Raw genomic sequence first — 22941 nt, 5'->3', positions numbered from 1 at the left:
GACGCCTATGATCTCCGATTTTCTACTTTACCGTTAATTTTAAACTCACGATATTAATTTCAATATTTTATGACTTCAAATCTATTGATGCCGGCATGAAAATTGTTATTAAAATCTTATTATCCTTGATGGAAAATTAATATTGTATAAACCATATTGTTTATTGCTCTCTTAGTGGATAACATTATTTCAGTCGTGAGTACTTGTCTAGTTTTACCCGCATATCTTATTTCTTTATACACTATGAATTTCAAAATACATATTAGCATATTCTCAACTTATTTATATCACTGTTGTTACTATCAGATTATATACAGGGTGTCCCAGGCTGAGTGTGCATTAGAAGTTTCTAGAGAAATACAATATTTAGATTGGAGATTTTTTGCACATCACTGTTTTACAACGAGATCTATCGGTTAAAAATATTTTCAATAAGGCGGCACTTCCGGAAATACCTGAAGTTGACAGCAACTTTCTTATTTTAAATGGGTGTCCCCATTTTTTAATACATACTTAAATTCTATGTAAAATTTTATGAATTTTGATATCAAACACTCTATACCCAACATTTGAAAAAAAAACATTTAAAATTTTTGTACGAAAAAACTGCCTATCAAAAATATGTGTATAGTCTAAACGTCAAATTTAGTGATTACCACAGCCACTGTGCCATAAAGAAAATAAAACAATAGAACTGAATCATCATTTCCAAGCCAACTTTGCGCTGTTTTTTTTTTCGATTATACGGTATATTATTAATAATATAAACTATTAGATATCACTAAAGAGCCAAAATACGAGACATATTTTTAAAATAAACTTTTTAAACTCTTAGGCAGGCAGTATTTATAATCTACGAAATTCAAATAATTCGTTTTCTGACAGATGGAAATAAATACTCTGAGTGTTTGACACTTAATGTCAAAGGAAGCTAGATAAAATAAAGAAAAATATACGTTTTCAAACTAAATGTTAAATAACTTAAAAATTATTTATTTTAGGTATAGGAACATGTATAGTTAAAAAGTAACGAATTGAAAAACCTTTTCATTAGTCAAATAAAAAAGTGGGTTTGAAAAAAATGTCAATTTCATGACAGCTACCGCCATTATTATATGGCATTTGAACAACAAAATCAATATTCATAGAATTTTACAGAGAATTTAAGTATGTAATAAAAAATGGGGACGCCTATTTAAAATAAGAAAATTGCTGTCAACTTCCGGTATTTCCGGAAGTGCTGCCATATTGAAAATATTTTTAATCGATAGATCTCGTTTTAAAACAATGATTTGCAAAAAATCTCCGATCTAGATATTGTGATTCTCTAGAAACTTCTTATGCACGCTCAGCCTGGGATACCCTGTATATACAGGGTCATCATTTTTCCAATTCAAAATTTTGCCTTTATATGATGAACATAATAATCATCTGTGAATTAAAATGACAGACACAACTGTCAGTTTCATGGATCCTCTCGTTAAACAGAGAATTTGCTTCAATATGCAACTTTAAGAGTCCATTTCACTAGTCCGAAAAAGTAGCAAAATAAGCGTTCGGCATTTAACGTTTTATGTCAAACTGGCTAGGTATTTTTACACAAATGAAGAAGGAAATTACCTGGGTGCTACTATCAACAACGAGGGTTTGGGCAAAGAAGAAATACAAACCCGAATTCAGAAGAGCAAACAAGTTATGGGATGTCTTAACAGCCTCTGGTGGGACCGAAACTTATCTGCAACAACTAAAAAGAGACTTGGAAGAACATTGGTGGAGTCAGTTCTTTGCTATGGTTCAGAGCTATGGACTCTGAGTGCAGACGCGAAGGGCAAAATCCAAGTTGTTGAAATGGACTACCTTAGATGAAGTGCAGGTATATCTAGGATGAAAAAAAAGACAAACACCGAGGTCCGGCGTATCATGAATGCATCGGAGGAGACAGTGCTAGATCGAATCGGAAAATCCAGCTTAAAATGGTTTGGACATGTTCTGCGTATGCCGGAGAACAGGTGGCCAAAAAGAGTTTTTCAATGGGCTCCCCAGGGCAGAAGAAAGAGAGGTAGACCTAGAAAATCCTGGAACGGAACGGTTACGGAAGCAATGGAAGCTCGTAACCTAGAAGCTGATGACGCTCTAAATCGAGATGTGTGGCGTAGGGTAACGGGAAGGCAGCAATAGGCTGTAGTTGGAAATGAGTATTAAATACTTAAACCAAATCCCGTTTATATATATAAGAAGGAAATTGAAAATAAAGGATTATACTATATCCGTATTGTAGCACATTTTTAAACAACTTCTTTATTTTTAAGATTTTGATGGTCAAACATCAACAAAATATTCCTCATGTTTGGACTAAATTTTCTCGAAAACAAAGACATAATTTAAAATTCCGTTACAATACGGAAATAGATTGAAGTTTTGTGATTACAGTGATATATAATTTATATGGTTTTGTAACAAATTGCTCGCGATTTTATGGCAAATGCTGAAGCTCTGCAAACCTTAATCAAGCCTTAATCAAAGCACGTGTGTTTGGAATTTTGGGTGTGGACACGACAGGATCGGGCTAAGCCTTAGGCAGATTTTTGAAATATAATATATATATATATATATATATATATATATATATATATATATATATATATATATATATATATATATATATATATATATATATATATATATTTCCTTCGGCCACACACCCACTTTACCCGAACCTTGAGACCCGAAAATACAGCGTAATAGACTCTTAAGAAATAGGTATATCGTGACTGTAATGAACAGATCTTCCTCATATCACTTACGTAAAAAAATATTGTTTATCAACAATTGTTTACATTATAATCCAAACAAGTTTTTGAATAATTTAATCCTCTTCTAACTCTTGGTTTCCTTTAATTTTCAGAGATCTCCGTTTCAACCGCATTAGGGATATCACCAAAGGAACTTTTATAGACAACCATCGCCTGGTTACTTTGTTGCTGAACAACAATGATCTCAAACGGCTCAGAAACGAAACGTTTCGTGGGCTATACAACTTGCAGAACCTCTATTTGTACAAGAACCGCATCAGGGACATTGAAAGTGGTACTTTTACACATCTCACTCGTCTTGAAAGACTGTAAGTATCCTATTGGTACTATTTTAATTAGTCAATCGGAATAATCTCTTAATCCCTTTAATTTTACTTAACAAAAATTAACATTAACTTACAAAAATGTCCTAATGTTAACCATAAAAATAAAGAAACTAAATTTAAATCAGATTTCATATTTGAATATTTTTCTATATTTTTTTGGAAAAATGTGCTAGTAGGGTATCCCACATTTAAAAAGATTTTTTTGTATACAAAGTGATTCAAATATTTATTTACAATAAATTTGTGGTATTTTAATCGGAATGCTGTAGCCATACAGGGTGGTCCGAACTGTATTACGGAAACATCGGCAGCATATTCTGCAGACAAAAATAAGTAAAAAAGTGCGTATAAATGTATCTCCTAAAATGCTTAGTTTTGGAGATACAGAGTGTAGAACTTTCATTTTTATTTCGATTTTTTTCAAATAAAAATAAATATTTAGATAAAAATTGGTGTCTGGGAGATTTTGACATGAGAAATTTGATTTTGATGTCAATATAACCCATCTTTATAAAGGGCGCCACCTATTTGAGTTTTAACTGTTTTGAAAAGTAATAACTTCTGTCCATACCCGTATAAAATTACTGGGTGAAAAAAATATACATTTCCGTGATTTTCAACGTAAAAAATGTCTCTTGGTAAAAATCGCTACGAGCAACCGTTCTCAAGATATTGAATGGAAGTAGTCAATACATATGTTATTATAACAAAAAATAATCATGTCGAGTAGATAGTTATTTGACTGAAATGATAAATTTATTGGGAACTATTTATTTCTATAAATTAATCATAAATTTTTGTTCGAAAAAATGATGTGTATGTTTTTTTTTCTAATTATGTTTAATTCTCAAGAGAACATTTTTATAACATACTTGAATCGATCTGCAAATTAAAAAAAATGTATTTTTAAATTATATGCTACCGCATTATCCTCATATTTTATTAAAAAAATTGACGCCGGGAGGCACGTATAGCCTCCCATACTAAAATATGTTAATAAAAGTTGGTAGGCAGTTCTTTTAGTTTCAAAGTAAAGGAATTTTTCCAATTTTGGTCCGCGGTTATTTCCCCTATCCACCACCTGGGGTCGCGCCCGATGGTAGTATGGAGTTCTCCACACGGATTTTCTCAAAAACGGACTACGGAAACACGGAATATCTCAAAAACTGCGACTTTGGCTGATTTTGATGTTATTACAAATTTTGTTGCAAATATTATTCCTAATCTTAAATTGAAAACCGCGTTTCGCAAGCTACTGTAATTTTGGAGTTACGATTTTTTAAATTTCTAACCCCCTCCCATACCCCCTTACCAACCCCCACCACCACCAAAAACTAATAGCCTAATTCCTCTGTACCACAGTATTTTTGTGCCAAATTTGGTTAAAATCGGTTTAGCTGTTTTTGAATTAGCGTGTTACAGACAGACGGACAGACACCATGAAAATATTTTGTATTTGGGTCATAAATGACCTAAATTTTGAGTGAAATTAAAAAACCTTTTTCGGTTTAGCGGTTTCTTGAGTTATCGTGTTACAGATGTACCTGTTGGTATGATCGGCTAAAAACATTGGAATTAAAACATTAACTAGGACTGAAATCTGAAATATGTATGTAACTTTTTTGAAACAGTGGCACACCCTGTATATCCGTCTGTTTTTTAAAGGGGTACTTTTTAAAACTCTTGCCGACGCGGCGTTGAACCTCAACAGATGCCCTAATGAAAATAATCCGGTGTCTGCATTGCAGGCAGACGGGCGATTGAAGATTTGTTTACCTATGTCGATAGCATAGGTTTTTAATACTTCGCTTTGATAGAGAACTACTGTTCAAGACCCGTTTCCTATTCAAGTGCAATTTATTTGCGTCAAACAACGAAACTGATATAGTTAAATCTTATAAAAAATATCGTTACTAAAGCCCAGTCTACACATAACATTTTAACTGTCAGTTTTGTCTGTCAGTTCAAACGGAAGACCGTCTAGACTCTGGAGAACTGACGGCAATTCTGCAGATGTCTTGGCCTCTGCTTAGACATAACGTGTATGATCTATCAAATGAGATAAAGTAATTCGTACATCCATCTCTCTCCAAGACATTCAAGTTCCACACTTAAAGATATAATAAAGAATTTTTATCTATTTTTTGGCTGAAACTATCATGGTATTTGGGAAGTTATATGCTTTCAAAAAGTTGGTAGGCAATTCTTTTAGTTTCAAAGTAAAGGTATTTCTCCAATTTTTTTTTATCTCAAAAACTGCCACTTTGACTGATTTTGATGTTATTACAAATTTTGTTGCAAATATTATTCCTAATCTTAAATTGAGAACCGCGTTTCGCTAGCTACTGTAATTTTGGAGTTACGATTTTTTAAAATTTTTAACCCCCTCCCATACCCCCTTACCAACCCCCCACCCCCACCAAAAACTAATGGCCGGATTCTCGGGTGCCACTGTATTTTTGTGCCAAATTTGGTTAAAATCGGTTTAGCAATTTTTGAGTTATCGTCTTACAGACAGATGGACAGACAGACAGACATCCTGAAAATATTTTGTATTTAGGTCATTTATGTCCTAAATAACTCATTTTGAGTGAAATTGAAAAAACTTTTTTTTGCCGATCTTAATAGCCTACCATATCTGTTGGTATGGTCAGCTAAAAATAAAGTGAATGATCTCTCGAAAACGAAAAAAATATTGAAATTCTAATTACATCAACTTGTAAAGAAAGAAAAGTAGATAACAATGGGAATGTGAAACTTGCACAAGTCGACACTCTGTATATGTATGTAGCTTTGATGTATTCTAATAAATTCAATTTTTTTCTAGATATCTGCAAGCCAATGATCTCCATGAATTTAAAGCTGCCACATTTTCAAATCTGCCATTTCTTGATAGACTGTAAGTATACTATTTTAAATATTTATAGTTCTTTACCTGTATGCTCTGTATATTATATTAATTCACCGTTAAAAAAATCTGGAAATATCTGTTTAAGAAAAATATGGAAGTACCTACATACCTGTAATGTGTGTGTGTGTGCTTACAAATATTGTTCATTTAATTTACTATATTATTTAAAGCCATTAAACACGAAGTTTAATAACTGTATGTAATTTCTAATTATTAGGTTACGCATATTTACACATCTATGTTCCATTATGACATTATATACTATATTGTCTATATTTAATTATATTAGTATGCATAAGTTATATTATCTATGATGAAATTTATACGGATAATGCAATACAAGTATTGTCGGCATCTCTTAAAAACACGTTTTGTTATTAGTGAAGATTACTGCCATTTAATTAGTATATTTTGATACTTGCTGATTTTTGTTTGTTACTCTTATTATGCAAGGGATTATCAATTCAACGTTGGTCGGTCAAAGAATACTTAAAGAAGCTGAACAAATTAGGCAAAGAAATGTGGAAAATACTCTGGATGTCAGGCCACCAAGGTATAGAAGGTAATGAAAAAGCATCACCAACTGGACCAGAACCGATCTTCTTCTCCAGTGGAAACCAATTTAAAGCGGAACTCAAGAACCTGGACGATTCTATCCATAACCTGGAATGGGAATCATTCAACAGTCTAAGACACTCGATTGCAGATTCTGCGATAAAGATCCTGAAACAGCGGAACACATAATATGTCATTGCGAGGCTCTGGATCGCAAGCGACACTTGTTATTTAGGAAAGCTAGGCTAGAACCGGAGGAACTATGCTCCCATCCTATCAGGGACCTGCATAAGTTAGTGCAGGGCACAGGGATAGGAGAATGGGTGCAGATATAGAAAGGGGACAAACACAATAGGCCTCAAAGGTCGCAGTGTTTACGGCAGAGGACGGCCCTTTGTTATGAAAAAAGATAGGTACTCGAAGAAATCTCTCAGAACTAACGACCGAGAAAAATCAAAGATTTTCTTGATTTAAGTAAGAAAAATCGGAATCCCAATGAACACGTCAGTAGATTGAATCTAAGAAACAACGGCGAATGCAGATTCTGTGGGAAAATGGGGAAACACCAGAACACTTTATCACTGACTGCGCCGAGACCACAACAATTCGTGTCATAAATTTTGGTACAACTGATCTCGGAGATGGGATTTCCCCCTCCATTACAATCTGCATCTACGTCTATTACAAAAGGGTTTTTACGCAACTAGCTTATTAAAAGTTTTTTAGAATCTAGTCTTCTAGATCCAAGTATGAATGTTTCAAGTTGTGGGCATTTCCAGGTGCATGTTCTTTCTTTCTAAAACCATATTCCTTAAATAAAACACTCACTATATTTTTTGATTCTAGAATCTATAAGTTGTTTTAACACAAAGAAAACTATAAAGGCTATTTGTATAAGTGCATGTAATCATTACATAATCTATTGCACTGCATCTATTCGAGGATACAAAACAGCGAGATTTCAACAATATTGTTGGATATATTCGACCATAACAATAGATTTTATTGTCTGTACCGTTGTCTGTACTTTGTTTTATATATCAGTTTTCAAGGTGAATTCAGTAGATATATTTTACTGAGAATACCAAAATAGAAGTACATCAGTAAAACCAGCAATACACTTTATTTTTGGAGTGATAATAAATCATTTATTCAGATCTTATTAATTTATTTGCTATCAAACATATTTGAAACTTGAAGCGGGAAAAATTTGATTTTGTATTTGCTAATAAACTTCTGGAAATCCTTGTTGATGAGGTTAATTCTTATTTTGTAAATACATCTTTATGTAATCATCTATTATACCTATGGTTTTAGAACCATATACAACTCCTATATATTTGGAGTCTGTGCCAAAGTTTTCATATCCAAAATCATATTGAAAAGCTAAACACTGAGAATTTTAATATTGTTAAAAAAGCTGGCACTCAGTGCGCCATATAATCCAAAAATATCAATGCTGTTGTGATTTACAAACAATAAAAATTCCTTTGGGGCGTTTATTACGTCTGGTGTGACTTAATTTTGCGAGTTACTGTTAATTTTAAATGTATTTTACAGTTGTTAACAAAATTCTTACAGGAAATATAAGTTATCATATTACTAAATACTTATTTATATGTATGTAGTTTACTGAGAATCACAATTTATAATACTATGAATTTCCTGTCTGAACTGTATTGTATTTCTTATACTTAATAAACCAAATAAATAAAAAAATTGTTTAAATTATTAATTTGAATCGTTAACACTAAATAAAAGAAGCTTTATACAGAGGCGTATTTCTTTGCAAAAGGTTAATCTCGTGATTTTGGTAATGGTTCATTATGTCAATGTATATAATTAATAAAGAAAATATACCTACAAGTTGATTATGTAATATAAATTTATAAGTGCGTACCTCGTGATAGAATAATAATTATTTGGACTTGTAACTGCATTTTGTAAAAGAATAACTCTGTATTACCACAGCTTCTTCAGCACCAGCTGGCCATTTTCGCTTGTTTATGAGTATTTGCGTTTTAAAACTACAATTTCAAAATATATTTAAATAAAAAAAAAAAAAAAACTTTTACATAAAAAATATACATACATATTTTTTTTTTTTGTATTTTTTTTGTATTCCGGAAACTTTTGGCAGCATATTCTGCAGATAAAATATAAAAAAGGTTCTGATAAATGTATGTCCTAAAATGCTTCGCTTCGGAGAGACACAGGGTGTAGAAGTTTCATTTTTATTTTGATTTTTTTCAAATAGTTTTTCTCAAATAATGTCAATATTTGTGGCGGAAAATTGGTGTCTGGGAATTTTTTTGACATGAAATTTGATTTTGATGTCAATATGAGTCCCATCTGTAGGGGGGCGCCACTTACATGTGCTTTAACTGTTTTAAAAGAGCAATAACTTTTCGTCCGTACCTGTAATAAAACTATTGAGTGAAAAATATACATTTCCGTGATTTTTACAAAAAATGTCTTGGTAAAAATCGCTACCAATTTTCATCCAAATTTGGATTGTTGGCTTCAGAAATTATTTGGAAAAAATCTAAATGAAAATAAAAAAAAACTTCTACACCCTGTATCTCTGAAACTAAGCATTTTAGGACATACATTTATACGAACTTTTTTATTTATTTTCTCTCAGAAAGTTTCCGAATACAGTTCGGACCATCTCTGTATTGTCAAATTTATACACTTTCCATAAAAACAAATTCTAAAATAACCAAGAGATAATTAAAAATAAACAGAGAAAAGCACAATTTGCGTAATTCAAATGCACGTAATTTCAAAAGTGCCGAGTGAAAAGTTAAACAAAACTGACAAAAAAAGAGTTTCATTGACGTTGCTTCTGTTTTTAATGTATAAATATGAAAATAATAACTATTTGAATCATTTCTTAGTTTTTTTTATTCAGTACATGGGTTCTTTTTAAAAATCCTGTATAATGGCTCTAATTTGAAAATATCTGTTTATAGGACTTTTAATTTTATGTGCTTGCAAAAGGTCCAGGTATTTCGTCCCTAAAATGTCACAGTTTTTTGAAATCCAAACGGGAACCAGCTTGCCAGTGAACTTTTACTTGTAAACAAATTTGCTTTTGGCTGTATGACAATCTGTAACAGTTTAGGCCCAACCTTACGACCCATCTTGATTTCATCACTCTTTCGAATTGAATATATTTTTCTTTTTAGCTATTTATACAACAACCACATTAAAGAAATACCAAGAGGTGCCTTCCACAATCTACCCAAACTCCAACGGTTACGCTTAGACCACAACGCCCTGATATGCGACTGTAAGATGGCCTGGTTCAGCAAAATGCTGACCAACGACAAGTCAGTGCTACAAGCATCGGCCAGTTGCTCTCAGCCAAACGAAATGTACGGGAAAAGTATCGTCGGAATGGACCACAGACACTTTCACTGTCGTGCGTAACATTCTAAGAAACTATTTTAGTTTATTTGAAGTTATTTGCTTTTCCAGAACCACCAAAAATAGTTCAAAGCCCTGAGGATGTGGAAATCACTTTAGGTGGAATAGCAACATTTACTTGTGCGGTTCAAAGTGAAGAAGAACCGACCATAGTTTGGATGAAGGGTGAAAAAGAGATTTTGCCCGATGATAACAAGTACAAAATGATGGAGAATGGAACGCTGATGATACAGTTTACCGAGGAGAGTGATAATGGATTTTATGAGTGTCTGGCTAAGAATCCAGAGGGCGAAGTTCGGTCCAGACCGGCCAGGATGGTTGTTTATCCCAGTCAAAACGAGGAAGGAATTGATTATGGTGAGCATAATGAAACACCACTTCACGCTATAGCAATATATTGTGAAGTTCAGGTAGATACACTCAAAAGTTCGAGGTTAGTGTTGAAGTTTTTACCTAAGAATATAGCGACCTTTGTGTAACTCACTCTCAGTTAAACAAACTTCAAGGTGCGGCAATTTTTGGCGCCCAACGTGGGGCAGTCAAGTTGCAGTAGTAAGACACCGTACAGTAGTCATACACCGTTCGTTAAAAATCTATGAAATAAATGCAATAATTCCAAGAGTTTTTTAGCAAAACCAAGACAAAGACTGGGCCCTATAATTAAGGGTTTTGAACTTCGTCTTTCATTTGCTCAACACCAGTAATTGCCTATAATTTGGGCCATGTTTTTTATTATTTTCCTATTATTTTAGTAGTTCAGTTCTTTATTTCAGCAACAAATGAAAGAACATAGCTATCACAGTCAGCTACATTCCTTATGTATTTTTTTCTCTATTTCATATATTTCGTTGCTAAGTAGAAAATTAGTCTATGAACTTCTATTCTATTAAACTAAGTAGTCAATGAACTACTATACTATTGATTATGGTGAGAAAGTATTACGACTCTCTCTTTTAAAACATGTTTTACATTGTCAATCATTAAGGAGCTGTGCAGCAATAATAAAATGTGCTGTACTATCCTTCGGAACATTGGTGTTGATTCATTTAAGCTAGCAGCTTCTTATTGTGTTTTCTGTTATATTTTGAATTCTTAGATATGCCAAAGCTTGTTAAAGTTCCCCAAAGCGTCAGCGTCAACGTTGGTACTCAACAAGTACTACTAGAATGCCAAGCGTTAGGATATCCGGTTCCTCAAATTATCTGGTCCCATAACGGACGTCAACTAGCCTCAACGTCCAAAACTGTTATATTGCCCAGCGGTACTCTTCTGATTAGGAACATCGAAGGTTCAGATCATGGTACTTATCTCTGCGAAGCCTTCAACTACAATGGCAGAGTTTCAGCTGAAGCCAATGTACTTATTAATGGTAATTAATTGAAAAAAAATTGTTTAGTATAAGTTGCACAATTTTCTATTTATTACAGTGGCGCCAATATTTACTATTCAACCGGAGAATGCTGAAATACTGACAGGTGGTACTATCAATCTGGAGTGTTCAGCTTCTGGTACTCCGACCCCGGAAATCACGTGGTTCAAAGATGACTTGGAGGTAATTTTATAAAAAGTTAATGTTTTTGCTCTAAAGTTATCTACCTACCGTCGTTTAACAATAACAACAAGCAACAACAGAAAGTAAGAAAAAAAACCCAAGTCACAATGTCAAAAAAGATGATGTTTAAGAATCATTAATGAAAAATATTAATATGTTTCGGCTTTGTGCAATTAATTTTAGTTGGTTTTCATTTTCAAGTTCTTCCCCAACGAGAGAGTATTTTACAACGGCGACAGAAGTCGTTTAGAACTAAGACATGCCATAGAATCTGACTCTGGATTATACATTTGTGAAGCCAGAAATCCACTAGGAACCAGAGAAGTCAGCGCCCGGATCACGGTAACACTATTTACACAAATTGAAAAATGTCTTTATCCATCATAACTGTTATAGATTTCAGGTTTTAACACCAAACCACCCAAGCTAGTGTATAAGCCGTACAATATCGAGGCTTTAGTGGGTAGTACTATTGAACTACCTTGCAAGGCAGTGGGCGATCCCAATCCTGGTATTACTTGGCAGAAAGACGGAGCTCGTATGCAAAGAACTGGGAGATATAAGATCAGCTTAACAGGAAATCTCTATATTTATAAGGTGAATTTCAATATATTGTTACGTTTTTCATCGGTTCCGGGTCGATAGAAAGTCTAATTTATCTAAACACAATTTATTTTACACTAAGTAACAAAACAATAACGATAAAATGCTCAAAGAACTATTTACAAACTATTTATAACTATTTATCTAGAAGGAATTAATTTTGAAATAGACGCGTACAGTTGCACGCGTCTATTTGTTTCTGTCCTCCTCAGGCCCCAGGCGGCGGCTTATATGCCCACAGCTAAACAGTTAAGTCCATTAGATCATTAGGTGCATAGAGAAGGTTTAGAATGTTCTCGTATGTACTCCTCCATTCCAGTGGAACTCGATTGTTTTCGAAGTTCGAATGAATCATTACGGTGTCTAATTCTTTAATACGATATTAAGGTCATATGGGGGCGGATTTTTTCAGGTTTGTATTTTAATTTCGTGATTGAGACTCTACAGTGCAGCCTCAACTGTCTAATGTGATTGAGTTTCACAATTATTATATTTCATCCTCATTTCATTCAACCTTGCTTTTAATATATGTGGTTATACACAGGGTGGTCCGAACTGCATTCCGGAAACTTTGGCAGCATATTCTACAGTCCAAAAATGCTTAGTTTAAGATATACAGGGTGTAGAAGTTTCATTTTCATTTAGATTTTTTCCAAATAATTTCTCATATATTTGGATGAAAATTGGTGTTGGGAGTTTTTAACATGAGAATTTTGATTTTGATGTCAATATGACTTATTTGTAGGAGGCGCCACTTAAGCATAAAGTCTTAACTGTTTTGAAGTATAATAACTTTTCATCCATACCTGTGTAAAACTGCTGAGTGAAAATATACATTTCCGTGATTTTTTATGGAAAAATAACTTTGGTAAAACCTATGAGCAACCGTTCCTAAGATATTTGGAAAGAATGGAAATAGTCAATATATGTCATTATTGACAAAAATAAACATGCGTTGAGTATATAGTTATTTGACCGAAATAATAAATTTTGGAATTTTTAATTTTTTCAATAATCAAAATTTTTCCTTCGAAAAAATTATGATAAACTGTTTCTGTTGAAGTTTTGGCACAAACAAACATTTCAAATTTATGTTTTTAAAAAAAAAAAAAAAACTATTTAGTTAACATGTTTAATTTATGTCAATAATGACAGGGTGTTGATCATTTCGATTCCAAATATCTCGAGAACCATTAGTTGTAGTGATTTTTACTAAGAGACCTTTTTTTACGTAGAAAATGCCGTAAATATATATTCCTTTACTCAGTAGTTTTATACCGTATGATCGAATAAAAACGGCGTCAGCGATGGCCATGAAATGAAGATCGCTGTCATTTTATATGTAAATTTATATGGGAAATGGCATCGATCGTCATTTTCCAGCCAACTGGACGCCATTTTCTTTCGAACATACGCTACATGTACGGACGAAAATTTACTACTCTTCAAACCAATTAAACAAATATGCAAGTAGGAGTCATATTGACATCAAAATCAAATTTTTCATGTCAAAAAACTCCCAGACACCAAGTTTCCTCCAAATATTGATGTAGCTTGAGAAATTATTTGGACAAAATCGAAATAAAAATGAAAATTCTACACCCTGTATTTCCGAAACTAAGAATTTTAGGGCATATATTTATACGAACTTTTTTACATATTTTAATTTGCAGAATATGCTGCCGAAGTTTCCGGAATACAGTTCGGACCAACCTGTATAATGATGGTAATATTATGTGTCCAAGGATTCATGTCCAGCAGTTTTGCTGAAAATTTAAAATATTCTGTTTCTAGCTAGACAAGACAAGAAGATATATGGACAAAGTTGCATGTATCTATCTACTTGTCCAGCTAAGTATATAGGGTGTTTCAAAACAAATGCGAAAAACTTTAGGGGGTGATTCCTTGTTCAAAATAAAGGGTAGTTTGCTTTATAAACGTTGGGTCAAAAGTCAACCATTAGGGAGATATCGCGGTACAAAGATGGCGGAAAAATAATGTTTTTATTTTTTATCTTGAAAACGAAAAGATATTTCAGGTTGCTGCTGAAGACCAAGGTCGATACGAATGCATAGCCAACAACGACCATGGCAGGGACTCAGCTTCAGGCTACATCACCGTCAAAGACCCTACAGTTTCAACAGGCGCGGTGGGCAGTATCAGTGACAGGTTCATCAAGATCGCCTTCACCGAAGCTTCGAGCGAGATTGACAAGGCCATCAACAACACCATCGATAATTTCTTGCACAACAAACATCCTTCTTCGTCGGAGTTGTTCAGGATTATCCGGTATCCCAATGCACCAGCTAGGGAATTAGCCAGGGCTGCAGAGGTTTATGAAAGAACTCTGGTGAATATCAGGAAACATATTCAGAAAGGCAGTGTTAACATGACGCATACTACAGATTTCAGTTATAAGGAGATACTGTCTCAGGAGAAACTGGATTTGATCGCTAGATTATCAGGTGAGTTATTTTTAATGGGTTACTTTGGTAGATGGAAATGTGAAATTGAGTCATTGTGGGAGCTACGGTTTCACACAATAAATGCATATGCGCACGTGAACTATGAGCTTGGGTACAATATTATGAGTACTCAAACGTTTGTAATATAGGTAATTGCAATGATATAAATATAGATCAGTTATTATTTTTTAGCTGACCATACCAATAGGTATGGTAGGCTATTAAGATCGGCAAAAAAAAAGTTTTTTTAATTTCACTCACAATGATCTAAATACAAAATATTTTCATGGTGTCTGTCTGTCTGTCCGTCTATAACACGATCACTCAAAAACCGCTGAACCGATTTTAACCAAATTTGGCACAAAAATACTGAGGCACCCGAAAATCTGGCCATTAGTTTTTGATGGGAGTGGTGGGTTGGTAAGGGGGTATGGGAGGGGGTTAAAAATTTTAAAAAATCGTAACTCCAAAATTACAGTAGTTAGCGAAACGCGATTTTCAAATTAAGATTAGGAATAATATTTGCAACAAAATTTGTAATAACATCAAAATCAGTCAAAGTGGCAGTTTTCGAGATATTAACATATTTTTAGTATGGGCGGCTCTACGTGCCTCCCAGCGCCAATTTTTTAGTAATCAAATGGTATGTTTTATTATACCAATTTTATGTATTAATAATAAAATATACTATAATTTAACGCCGTCTTCATAATTATGAAGAATGAGTATTTATGTAGTAGGGTATCAATAGACTCGAAATAAAGCCTTAAACAAACATCATGGATATAAAATGAAAACGATATGAAAGCTATTTACAAAAAAATATCTATTTTATACTGTCATATGCAAAATGTGTTTGTAGTTTGTTCAAATGAACGAATCCTGAGAGTCGATTCATTATGAGAAATTGAATCGTATGATTAGATTCACCAAAAAGAATCGTAATGCTCATTACTATTTCAGTGTGCTTAGACTTTCTATGAACAATTCTAATCTACAGTATGTCCCCGGATTGTCTTTACAAGAGGAAAAACTTTTTTATTATTGAGATTTTGAGAAAAATGTATCCTTCATAAAAAAGTTTGCTTGTTCTAAAATGGTTAATCCCTTTTATACTTTTCCAAATTTCCATACCATTTTAGAGAAAATTAGAAAAAACATGAAAATTAGTTGAATTTTTTCTAAGTCCTAAAAATCAAAACGCGTTTCCATTTTCTATGATAATATAATTTCGTTTATTTCATTCTTTGATAGATTATTGTTGATAGTTTTTCTCGATAGCTCTGTAAAACTGTATGGATATTTGGAAAAGTTTAAACGGGATTAACCATTTTAGAAAAAGCAAAAATTTTTATGAAGAATGCATTTTTCTCAAAATGTCAATTATAAAAAAGTTTTTCTTCTTGTAAAGACAATCCGGGGACATACTGTATAAATTATCCAGTGATTCTAAGAGTCTGGTATTGTTTAAGGTTGTAACGCCCACAGGCACACGAAAAATTGTTCGGATATGTGTTTCCATTCGAAGTACCGCAGCATAGACGGTACCTGTAACAACCTCCAACATCCCACTTGGGGAGCTAGTTTGACAGGATTCCGTAGAGTACTGAAACCGATTTACGAAGATGGATTTGCCAGACCAGTTGGATGGGAGAAGAACAAACTTTACAATGGATATCCTAAACCAGCATCTAGAAAGGTTCGTACAAAACAGATAGAGTATGAAGGAGAAATTTATTGATTATATTGATTTCATTTCTTAGTTGTTAATGCTCTTAAACAATGTTTAGGTATCTACTAGTTTGATTGCCACGTCAAAGATCACCCAAGACGAAGAAATAACCCATATGGTGATGCAGTGGGGCCAGTTCTTAGATCACGATTTGGACCACGCTTTGCCTAGTGTCAGTTCAGAAACTTGGGATGGAATAGATTGTAAGAAGTCTTGCGAATATGCCGCTCCTTGTTATCCAATGGATGTACCAGAAGATGATCCAAGAATCACCAATAGGTATAGAAAAAATAATCAATTAGATTTAAAAAGAAAACCACTGCATGTATATTATGCCCAGCAAAAAAAAACAGGTAGTTACAAATGTCTTTGGTACTCACACAGTCCAAAAATATTTAGGGTTAAATTTAACAGTGGTAAGAGTAGGCAGTTGCTTTCTGTCATTTTCAAGTCATAAGTATAGTGTTTTTTGCTACTATGCTTTGGAAATTATCGATCAAAATCATGTATTCTGTTGTTGGACAGATTATAAATATATTTAATGTTATCTGAATGTATGTGGTCTCTATTATATATTTTCTATTGCAGGCGTTGTATAGATTTTGTAAGAACAAGCGCAATCTGCGGATCTGGAATGACATCTATATTTTTCAACGAAGTTCAACACAGAGAACAAATCAACCAACTTACTTCTTATATTGATGCTTCAATGGTAAGTTTATTTTTTTTAAATAATGTCTGTCTATATATTCTTGTAATAGGTGCAAATCGGAGGTATTAATATTCAATTTTAAGTAGATTCCTATATTTCTGTTCCCTTTTTCTTTTTCATAGACATCTATTTTCCAGCTATCGATTCATTCCATTGCAAGAGCTTTGACATCATAAAAATTGACATTTTATTTTTTTAAGATTATTTCCAGTACAGTAAAAAATATTACGCTGGAAATAATTCGTTTTGGATTTACTTTGTTTATGTTTTAGCGAAAAATTGTAATTTTTTGAAAAAATTGCCGAAAAATATATAAAATGCTACCCTTTTAGCGTCCATGTATATTTATGAAACATTACTTGGGTATACTACTTACAATAATACTCTAAACAATTTTTCTCTTTGTCTCTTTTCGATATTTGGTCCCCTAACACAATTTTTAATATATGTAAGGGTGTAAACGGAACTTTATGAATTTGCCATCATTGACACTTGTCGCATATATCATAAATCACAATTTTAAAACTCAATAAAACAATTCTATTTGTTGCCTGTATTAGGTATAAAAAATTGAGAGGTGTCTCAATTAGGTAAAAAATGTTCATGTACTGTCAAAATGTCATTTTACTGCCAAGCGACTGCCAATGACTGAGACGAAGACTGCCTATGTCTGCCATGTAATTAAAGTCTACTGATGCCAATGACTGCCAGCGACTGCCAAGAAAATGTGCTTGTAATTCCATCAGTCAGACACCACTTGAAAAAAATTTACTGGAATTTTAGTGAGAGGATGCGGCAAAAAAAATGCCTAGGGTACCAATTTATCTTAACGCTTTAAATATGATCTTTTGACATTTGTACAGGGTGAGTCTTAAATATGTGCAAATATTTTAGGGGCAGTATATTTCGACCTCAGAAACACATTTATGAGTTTTTTTTAGCAAAAAAATGGAAAATTTGGAATTTTTTTGATATTTTTTTCAGTTTTATAGTGAAACAACATAATTTCTTCATAATATGTCAACATAAGTAATAGTTTAAATATACAAGAAAGAAAACCCAGTGGTTCTCAAAATTTAGAACTCATATATACAATATGGCGTACCTCATTCAGCCTGTTTGATTTAAAACGTAAAGATGTAGAAACAAAATTTATAGGTTTATGTGGGAGGCAATATGCATCTTGTAAAATATTTTTTAAATGTACAGGATCTGTCAGATCCATTGCCTGGAAACTTATATGGTTACAATTTGGATAAAATAATTTAGTACTCACTAAAAATTCGGTGTCTCTAGTGGTAGGAAAAACCCTTTTTAGGTTACTAGTTTATTTGGAACTTTATGATATGCATATACAGGGTGTTTCTAATTAATCTAAAAATAAAACTTTAGAAAACGGCTTAAGGCGGGCTCTTAATAAGTATATTTATTTTTTCTCGGCAACCGTTTGATGAACAAGAAAAACTCAAAAGATAAATTTTGTTGAAAAGGATGGCCAGTCAAAAAAAATATATTTTCTTTAAAAAACACCCTGTATATTGTCAACTTGACATTTTACTGCCAAGCAAAAATGCCTTTTCTGTGACAAAAAGCCCGATGTTTCGCAGGAAAAATTTACTTTTATTGAATTTGGGCCAGCGTCTGCCATTACCGGTATGTTTTTAATATTCTATCTATCTAAATTTTAAATATCATAGTACTGAAATTTTATTATTTATTCACAAAAAAAAATGCCTAGGGTACCAATTTTTATAAAATATTGTGATTTACTTTCTACTTTGTAGTCAAAATTTATATTTAATAAACTCTAAAATATATAGATAGATAGATAGATAGATTTATTTATTGTTCAAATATTTTAGGGGCAGTATATTTCGACCTCAGAAACACATTTATGAGTTTTTAGCAAAAAAAATGGAAAATTTGGAATTTTTTTGATATTTTTTAGTTTTATAGTGAAACAACGGTATCAGTATATATTCTTATGTTTTATTAAAGTTACTCTGATATACTAATATATCAGTGTAACTTTAAAACAAATCCTTGAAATCAAATATAAACATAAAAATATTTACAGCAGAAAAGGCAGAGGCGCTGGGTTAAACATAGTCTCTACTAAAGGCAATGTGCATAACTTACAAAAATTTTTTACTATACAAGTTTCATATCTATCTTAATAGAAGATTATTTTCTTTTATCTATGGTCAGATCTAAGATCCATACAAAGTTATATTGTTTTTTAGATTCTTGGACGTAAAATAAAGCATTTATTATAAGGGTTAAATATGTTTAAAAGTTTTGGTTTTTGAGATATTTAAAGATATTTAAATATGCATGCTATAATAAAAAAGTTTGTCAACACCTTGTACATTTCTTTTCAGAATTAATTCTTGTGCTGACTTTCAAGCCGGAGAAATAAACTTTACTAAAAAATTTCATTGCTTCCTTAAATGTATACAGGGGTATCAAAAATTGCTGGTCTATTTTAAATATTTATTTTAAATAAAAACTTCGCTATTTCAAATACAACACCCTCCATTTTTTTAAATAAATCGAAGCAGATTTAAATGCTCTTTCAAACTATATTAGGGTTTCCTATACCTATCTGGCTCAGATTTTGAATAAAAAGCGATTTTTCAATAAAATTGTAATCAATGTGGCTGGTGTCACCTTGGCAAATTATGGCATATTGCCTCTTTAGATATACCCATAAAAATTGTTTTACATCTTTCCGTTTTCGTATACTCAACCGAGGCAAATGAGGTGCGCCACCCTGTATTTCTTAAAGTTTCAAAGTAAAATAACCCGAAAAACGGTAAAGAGAAAAATACGTTTCTTTTATCCAGATCTACTGGCCCTGAAAATATTTGCACATATTTAAGACTCACCCTGTATATAGGGGTTGCAATAGTATATTTTAATTCTATTTTCCATAATTTAGTTTTTTATTAAATATTCCAGGAACGAATTTATCCTGTTTTGATTTATGATAGCACTGCCATGTATTTTTTTGCTGGTAGATATATGGTTTTCTGATGAACTAGCGCGTGAAATCCGGGACATAGACGCACCCTTAGGCCGTCTAAAGGAAGGTCCAGTGTTCGAGGGAAGAAAGCCTTTACTACCTTATGCAGGAGGACAAAGGAATGGATTGTAGAAGAAACTTATCAGAGAGTGACGTTAACTGTTTCCTGGCTGGTGATATTAGAGTCAATGAACAAAACGGACTCACTGCTATGCACACCTTGTGGATGAGAGAACACAATAGATTGGCCAAAGAATTAAGGTTTGTTTTAGTTTTTATAATCACACAGTCTCTTTCATATGTATCCTTTACACGACTTAACTTTTGGTGTCAAATTTTTATCTCTCTTTAGCGTGGTCTTTAGTAATAAATATAGGTAATAAAATACAATCCTATATGAAGCCGACTTTTTGCAAACACTGTACAACTTTATGTACAGGGTGTGCCATACAATACAAATGGAAAAACTATTGCCGAATTTACGAAAAAAATAAGCATAATTGATAAGCAGCATAAGCAGCTTGCCTAATAACAAAAAAATTTACGTAGCTGGAAATAAATATTCTTATTTATCTTTTTACTGTTTCTCTAGATATTTAAACCCTCACTGGGACGGAGATATGCTATTCTACGAAGCTAGAAAAATTGTAGGAGCTGCCATTCAGCATATAACTTACAAACATTGGTTGCCTTTTGTTGTTGGACCGAAAGGTATGGAACTGCTGGGCGAATATAAAGAATATGATCCCCTGATCAACCCGAGCATATCTAATGTGTTTGCTACGGCAGCTTTGAGATTTGGACATACTCTTATTAACCCAATTTTACACAGGTAGGTATATTTAGTATATGATAATTTGTAGTTTGTACAGCAAAAGTATATAACACTCCTCAAAACTACAACTAGATATCTCTAAAATCATAGTTTTGACAACTTGAGCTGTCTAGTTCTTGTAATATCCTGCAAATTTATTGGGAAAATATCTACGTTTGACACTTCAAATATAAAGGGGATGGCGCATGGCGGGACTTTTAAGTTATATAGTTGTTGCAAGTAGAAAGATATTCCAAAATAACAAAGGTTGGTAGAGTTAACTACAAACAGCCAATTTTCGAGTTATCTAGTTGTAGTTTTGAGGTGGCGATATATTCTCATTCTACTTTGACTTGCAATCATAATAATAATGTTCTTTAAATGACATAATATATTATTCTTTCGCTGTACATATTATAACTAAAGTAATAAACGTTACTTAATAAGGTTCGATTAAATGCTTATTAACATTTTAGGTACGACTCGAGTTTTAATCCTATCAGAGAAGGACATCTTCCGCTTCACAAAGCATTCTTCTCTCCTTGGAGATTGGTTGAAGAAGGAGGCATTGATCCTTTACTCAGGGGCATGTTTGTTACGGCTGCTAAGAAGAAAATGCCTAGGGAAAACTTAAATACCGAACTAACCGAAAAGTTATTTAATACTGCCCATGCGGTTGCTTTGGATTTAGCTGCAATGAATATACACAGGTAGATAGTAGTGAGAGTAGTACAGATGAGTAATTTACTACATACATATAAGTATCATACACATATAAGTATAGTAGTAGTATATTAGATCGATAGTATACAGAGTATTCAATAAGATAACTGGAAACATATGGGAATAGTTTATATTAAGTTTCTGAGAAATTTTTACTTTTGACTAAATTTTGACCGTTTTTTTATCCGCGTAAAACTATGTTCTATGTATTGCTTTATCATAAATTAATATTTTGTGTGTCTTGACTCAGATCTACCATAATCTAGGAATCTAGGGATGTACCTATAGAATTTCACCTAGAGAAAAAAAAAATGCAATAATCTTTTGTATATTAAAGCAGAGAAAAATTATGGAAAACCTCCACCCATTTTATACGAATTTTATTATCATTTTGCTTCCACTCGTTAATTTTTTCTAAAGTAACGTAATTTTGAATTGATTGAATTCAAAATATTTAAAAATAATTCTTATAGCTGTGTATAATGATATGTATTTTATTTTTTCTATTTTGTTGGCGTCTTTAGGTCTCGAGATCATGCCTTACCAGGATACGTAGCTTTCCGCAATTTTTGCGGAATGCGTAAAGTGACAAGCTTCGATGATCTAGCCTCCGAAATATCAGACGACGAAGTCAGAGAAAAGATGGAGAAGCTGTACGGTCACCCTGAAAATATCGACGTCTTCGTTGGAGGAATTTTGGAGGACCCAGTAGAAGGAGGCAGGGTCGGACCCTTGTTTAGATGTCTCCTTGTGGAGCAGTTTAAGAAACTGAGAGACGGTGACAGGTTTTGGTAAGTTTATCACAGTTCAATTCAAGTTTGATCCATTGGCAGTATAAAATTGATACTTTAATCTGTTTTTATTATTACTGTATTGGACCCAATCATTTTGTTTTTAGCTATTTTATTTTTTATTAGTAGTAATCAGGATACTAGTTTTTTTTGAGCTTCAGATAAGCCATAAAATATATAGTCATATAAATTTAAAACTAACTAAACAATAAATAAAATTGTTTTCATAATACCAATACAACATTTTTCTTTCTCTAGGTACGAGAATCCTTCAGTGTTTAAGCCAGAACAGTTGGTACAAATCAAGCAGTACTCCTTGTCTCGAGTACTGTGTGATAACGGAGATAATATCACCAAAATCACAAAGGACGTTTTTGTATTACCTGAATTGCAGGAAGGCATCGGAAGATGTGAGGATGTTCCGAAAGTGGATTTAAGACTGTGGAGTGAGTGCTGTTCTGATTGCAGGTAAATATATCTATTTTTT

General features: G+C 32.8%; 1 protein-coding gene across 1 annotated transcript in view; it reads left to right on the top strand.

Annotated features, from left to right (window-relative positions):
• LOC115885846 (peroxidasin-like) overlaps window positions 1-22926 on the top strand; it is a 72484-nt gene extending 49558 nt beyond the window's left edge. Inside the window, 18 exon segments of the mRNA XM_030904868.1 lie at window positions 2906-3121; window positions 5967-6038; window positions 9797-10032; window positions 10089-10394; window positions 11134-11406; window positions 11465-11589; window positions 11791-11931; window positions 11986-12186; window positions 14231-14657; window positions 16130-16356; window positions 16448-16668; window positions 16978-17105; window positions 20122-20243; window positions 20245-20387; window positions 20719-20958; window positions 21417-21650; window positions 22188-22454; window positions 22713-22926. Coding sequence (XP_030760728.1) covers window positions 2906-3121; window positions 5967-6038; window positions 9797-10032; window positions 10089-10394; window positions 11134-11406; window positions 11465-11589; window positions 11791-11931; window positions 11986-12186; window positions 14231-14657; window positions 16130-16356; window positions 16448-16668; window positions 16978-17105; window positions 20122-20243; window positions 20245-20387; window positions 20719-20958; window positions 21417-21650; window positions 22188-22454; window positions 22713-22926 — 3793 coding nt within the window.
• The last annotated feature ends 15 nt before the right edge of the window (window positions 22927-22941 follow it).

The sequence above is a fragment of the Sitophilus oryzae genome, unplaced genomic scaffold, assembly GCF_002938485.1.
Source record: "Sitophilus oryzae breed Bouriz unplaced genomic scaffold, Soryzae_2.0 scaffold_430_pilon_pilon, whole genome shotgun sequence".
In the NCBI taxonomy this organism is placed as follows: Eukaryota; Metazoa; Arthropoda; class Insecta; order Coleoptera; family Curculionidae; genus Sitophilus; species Sitophilus oryzae.
This window is presented reverse-complemented; position numbering and strand designations above follow the sequence as displayed.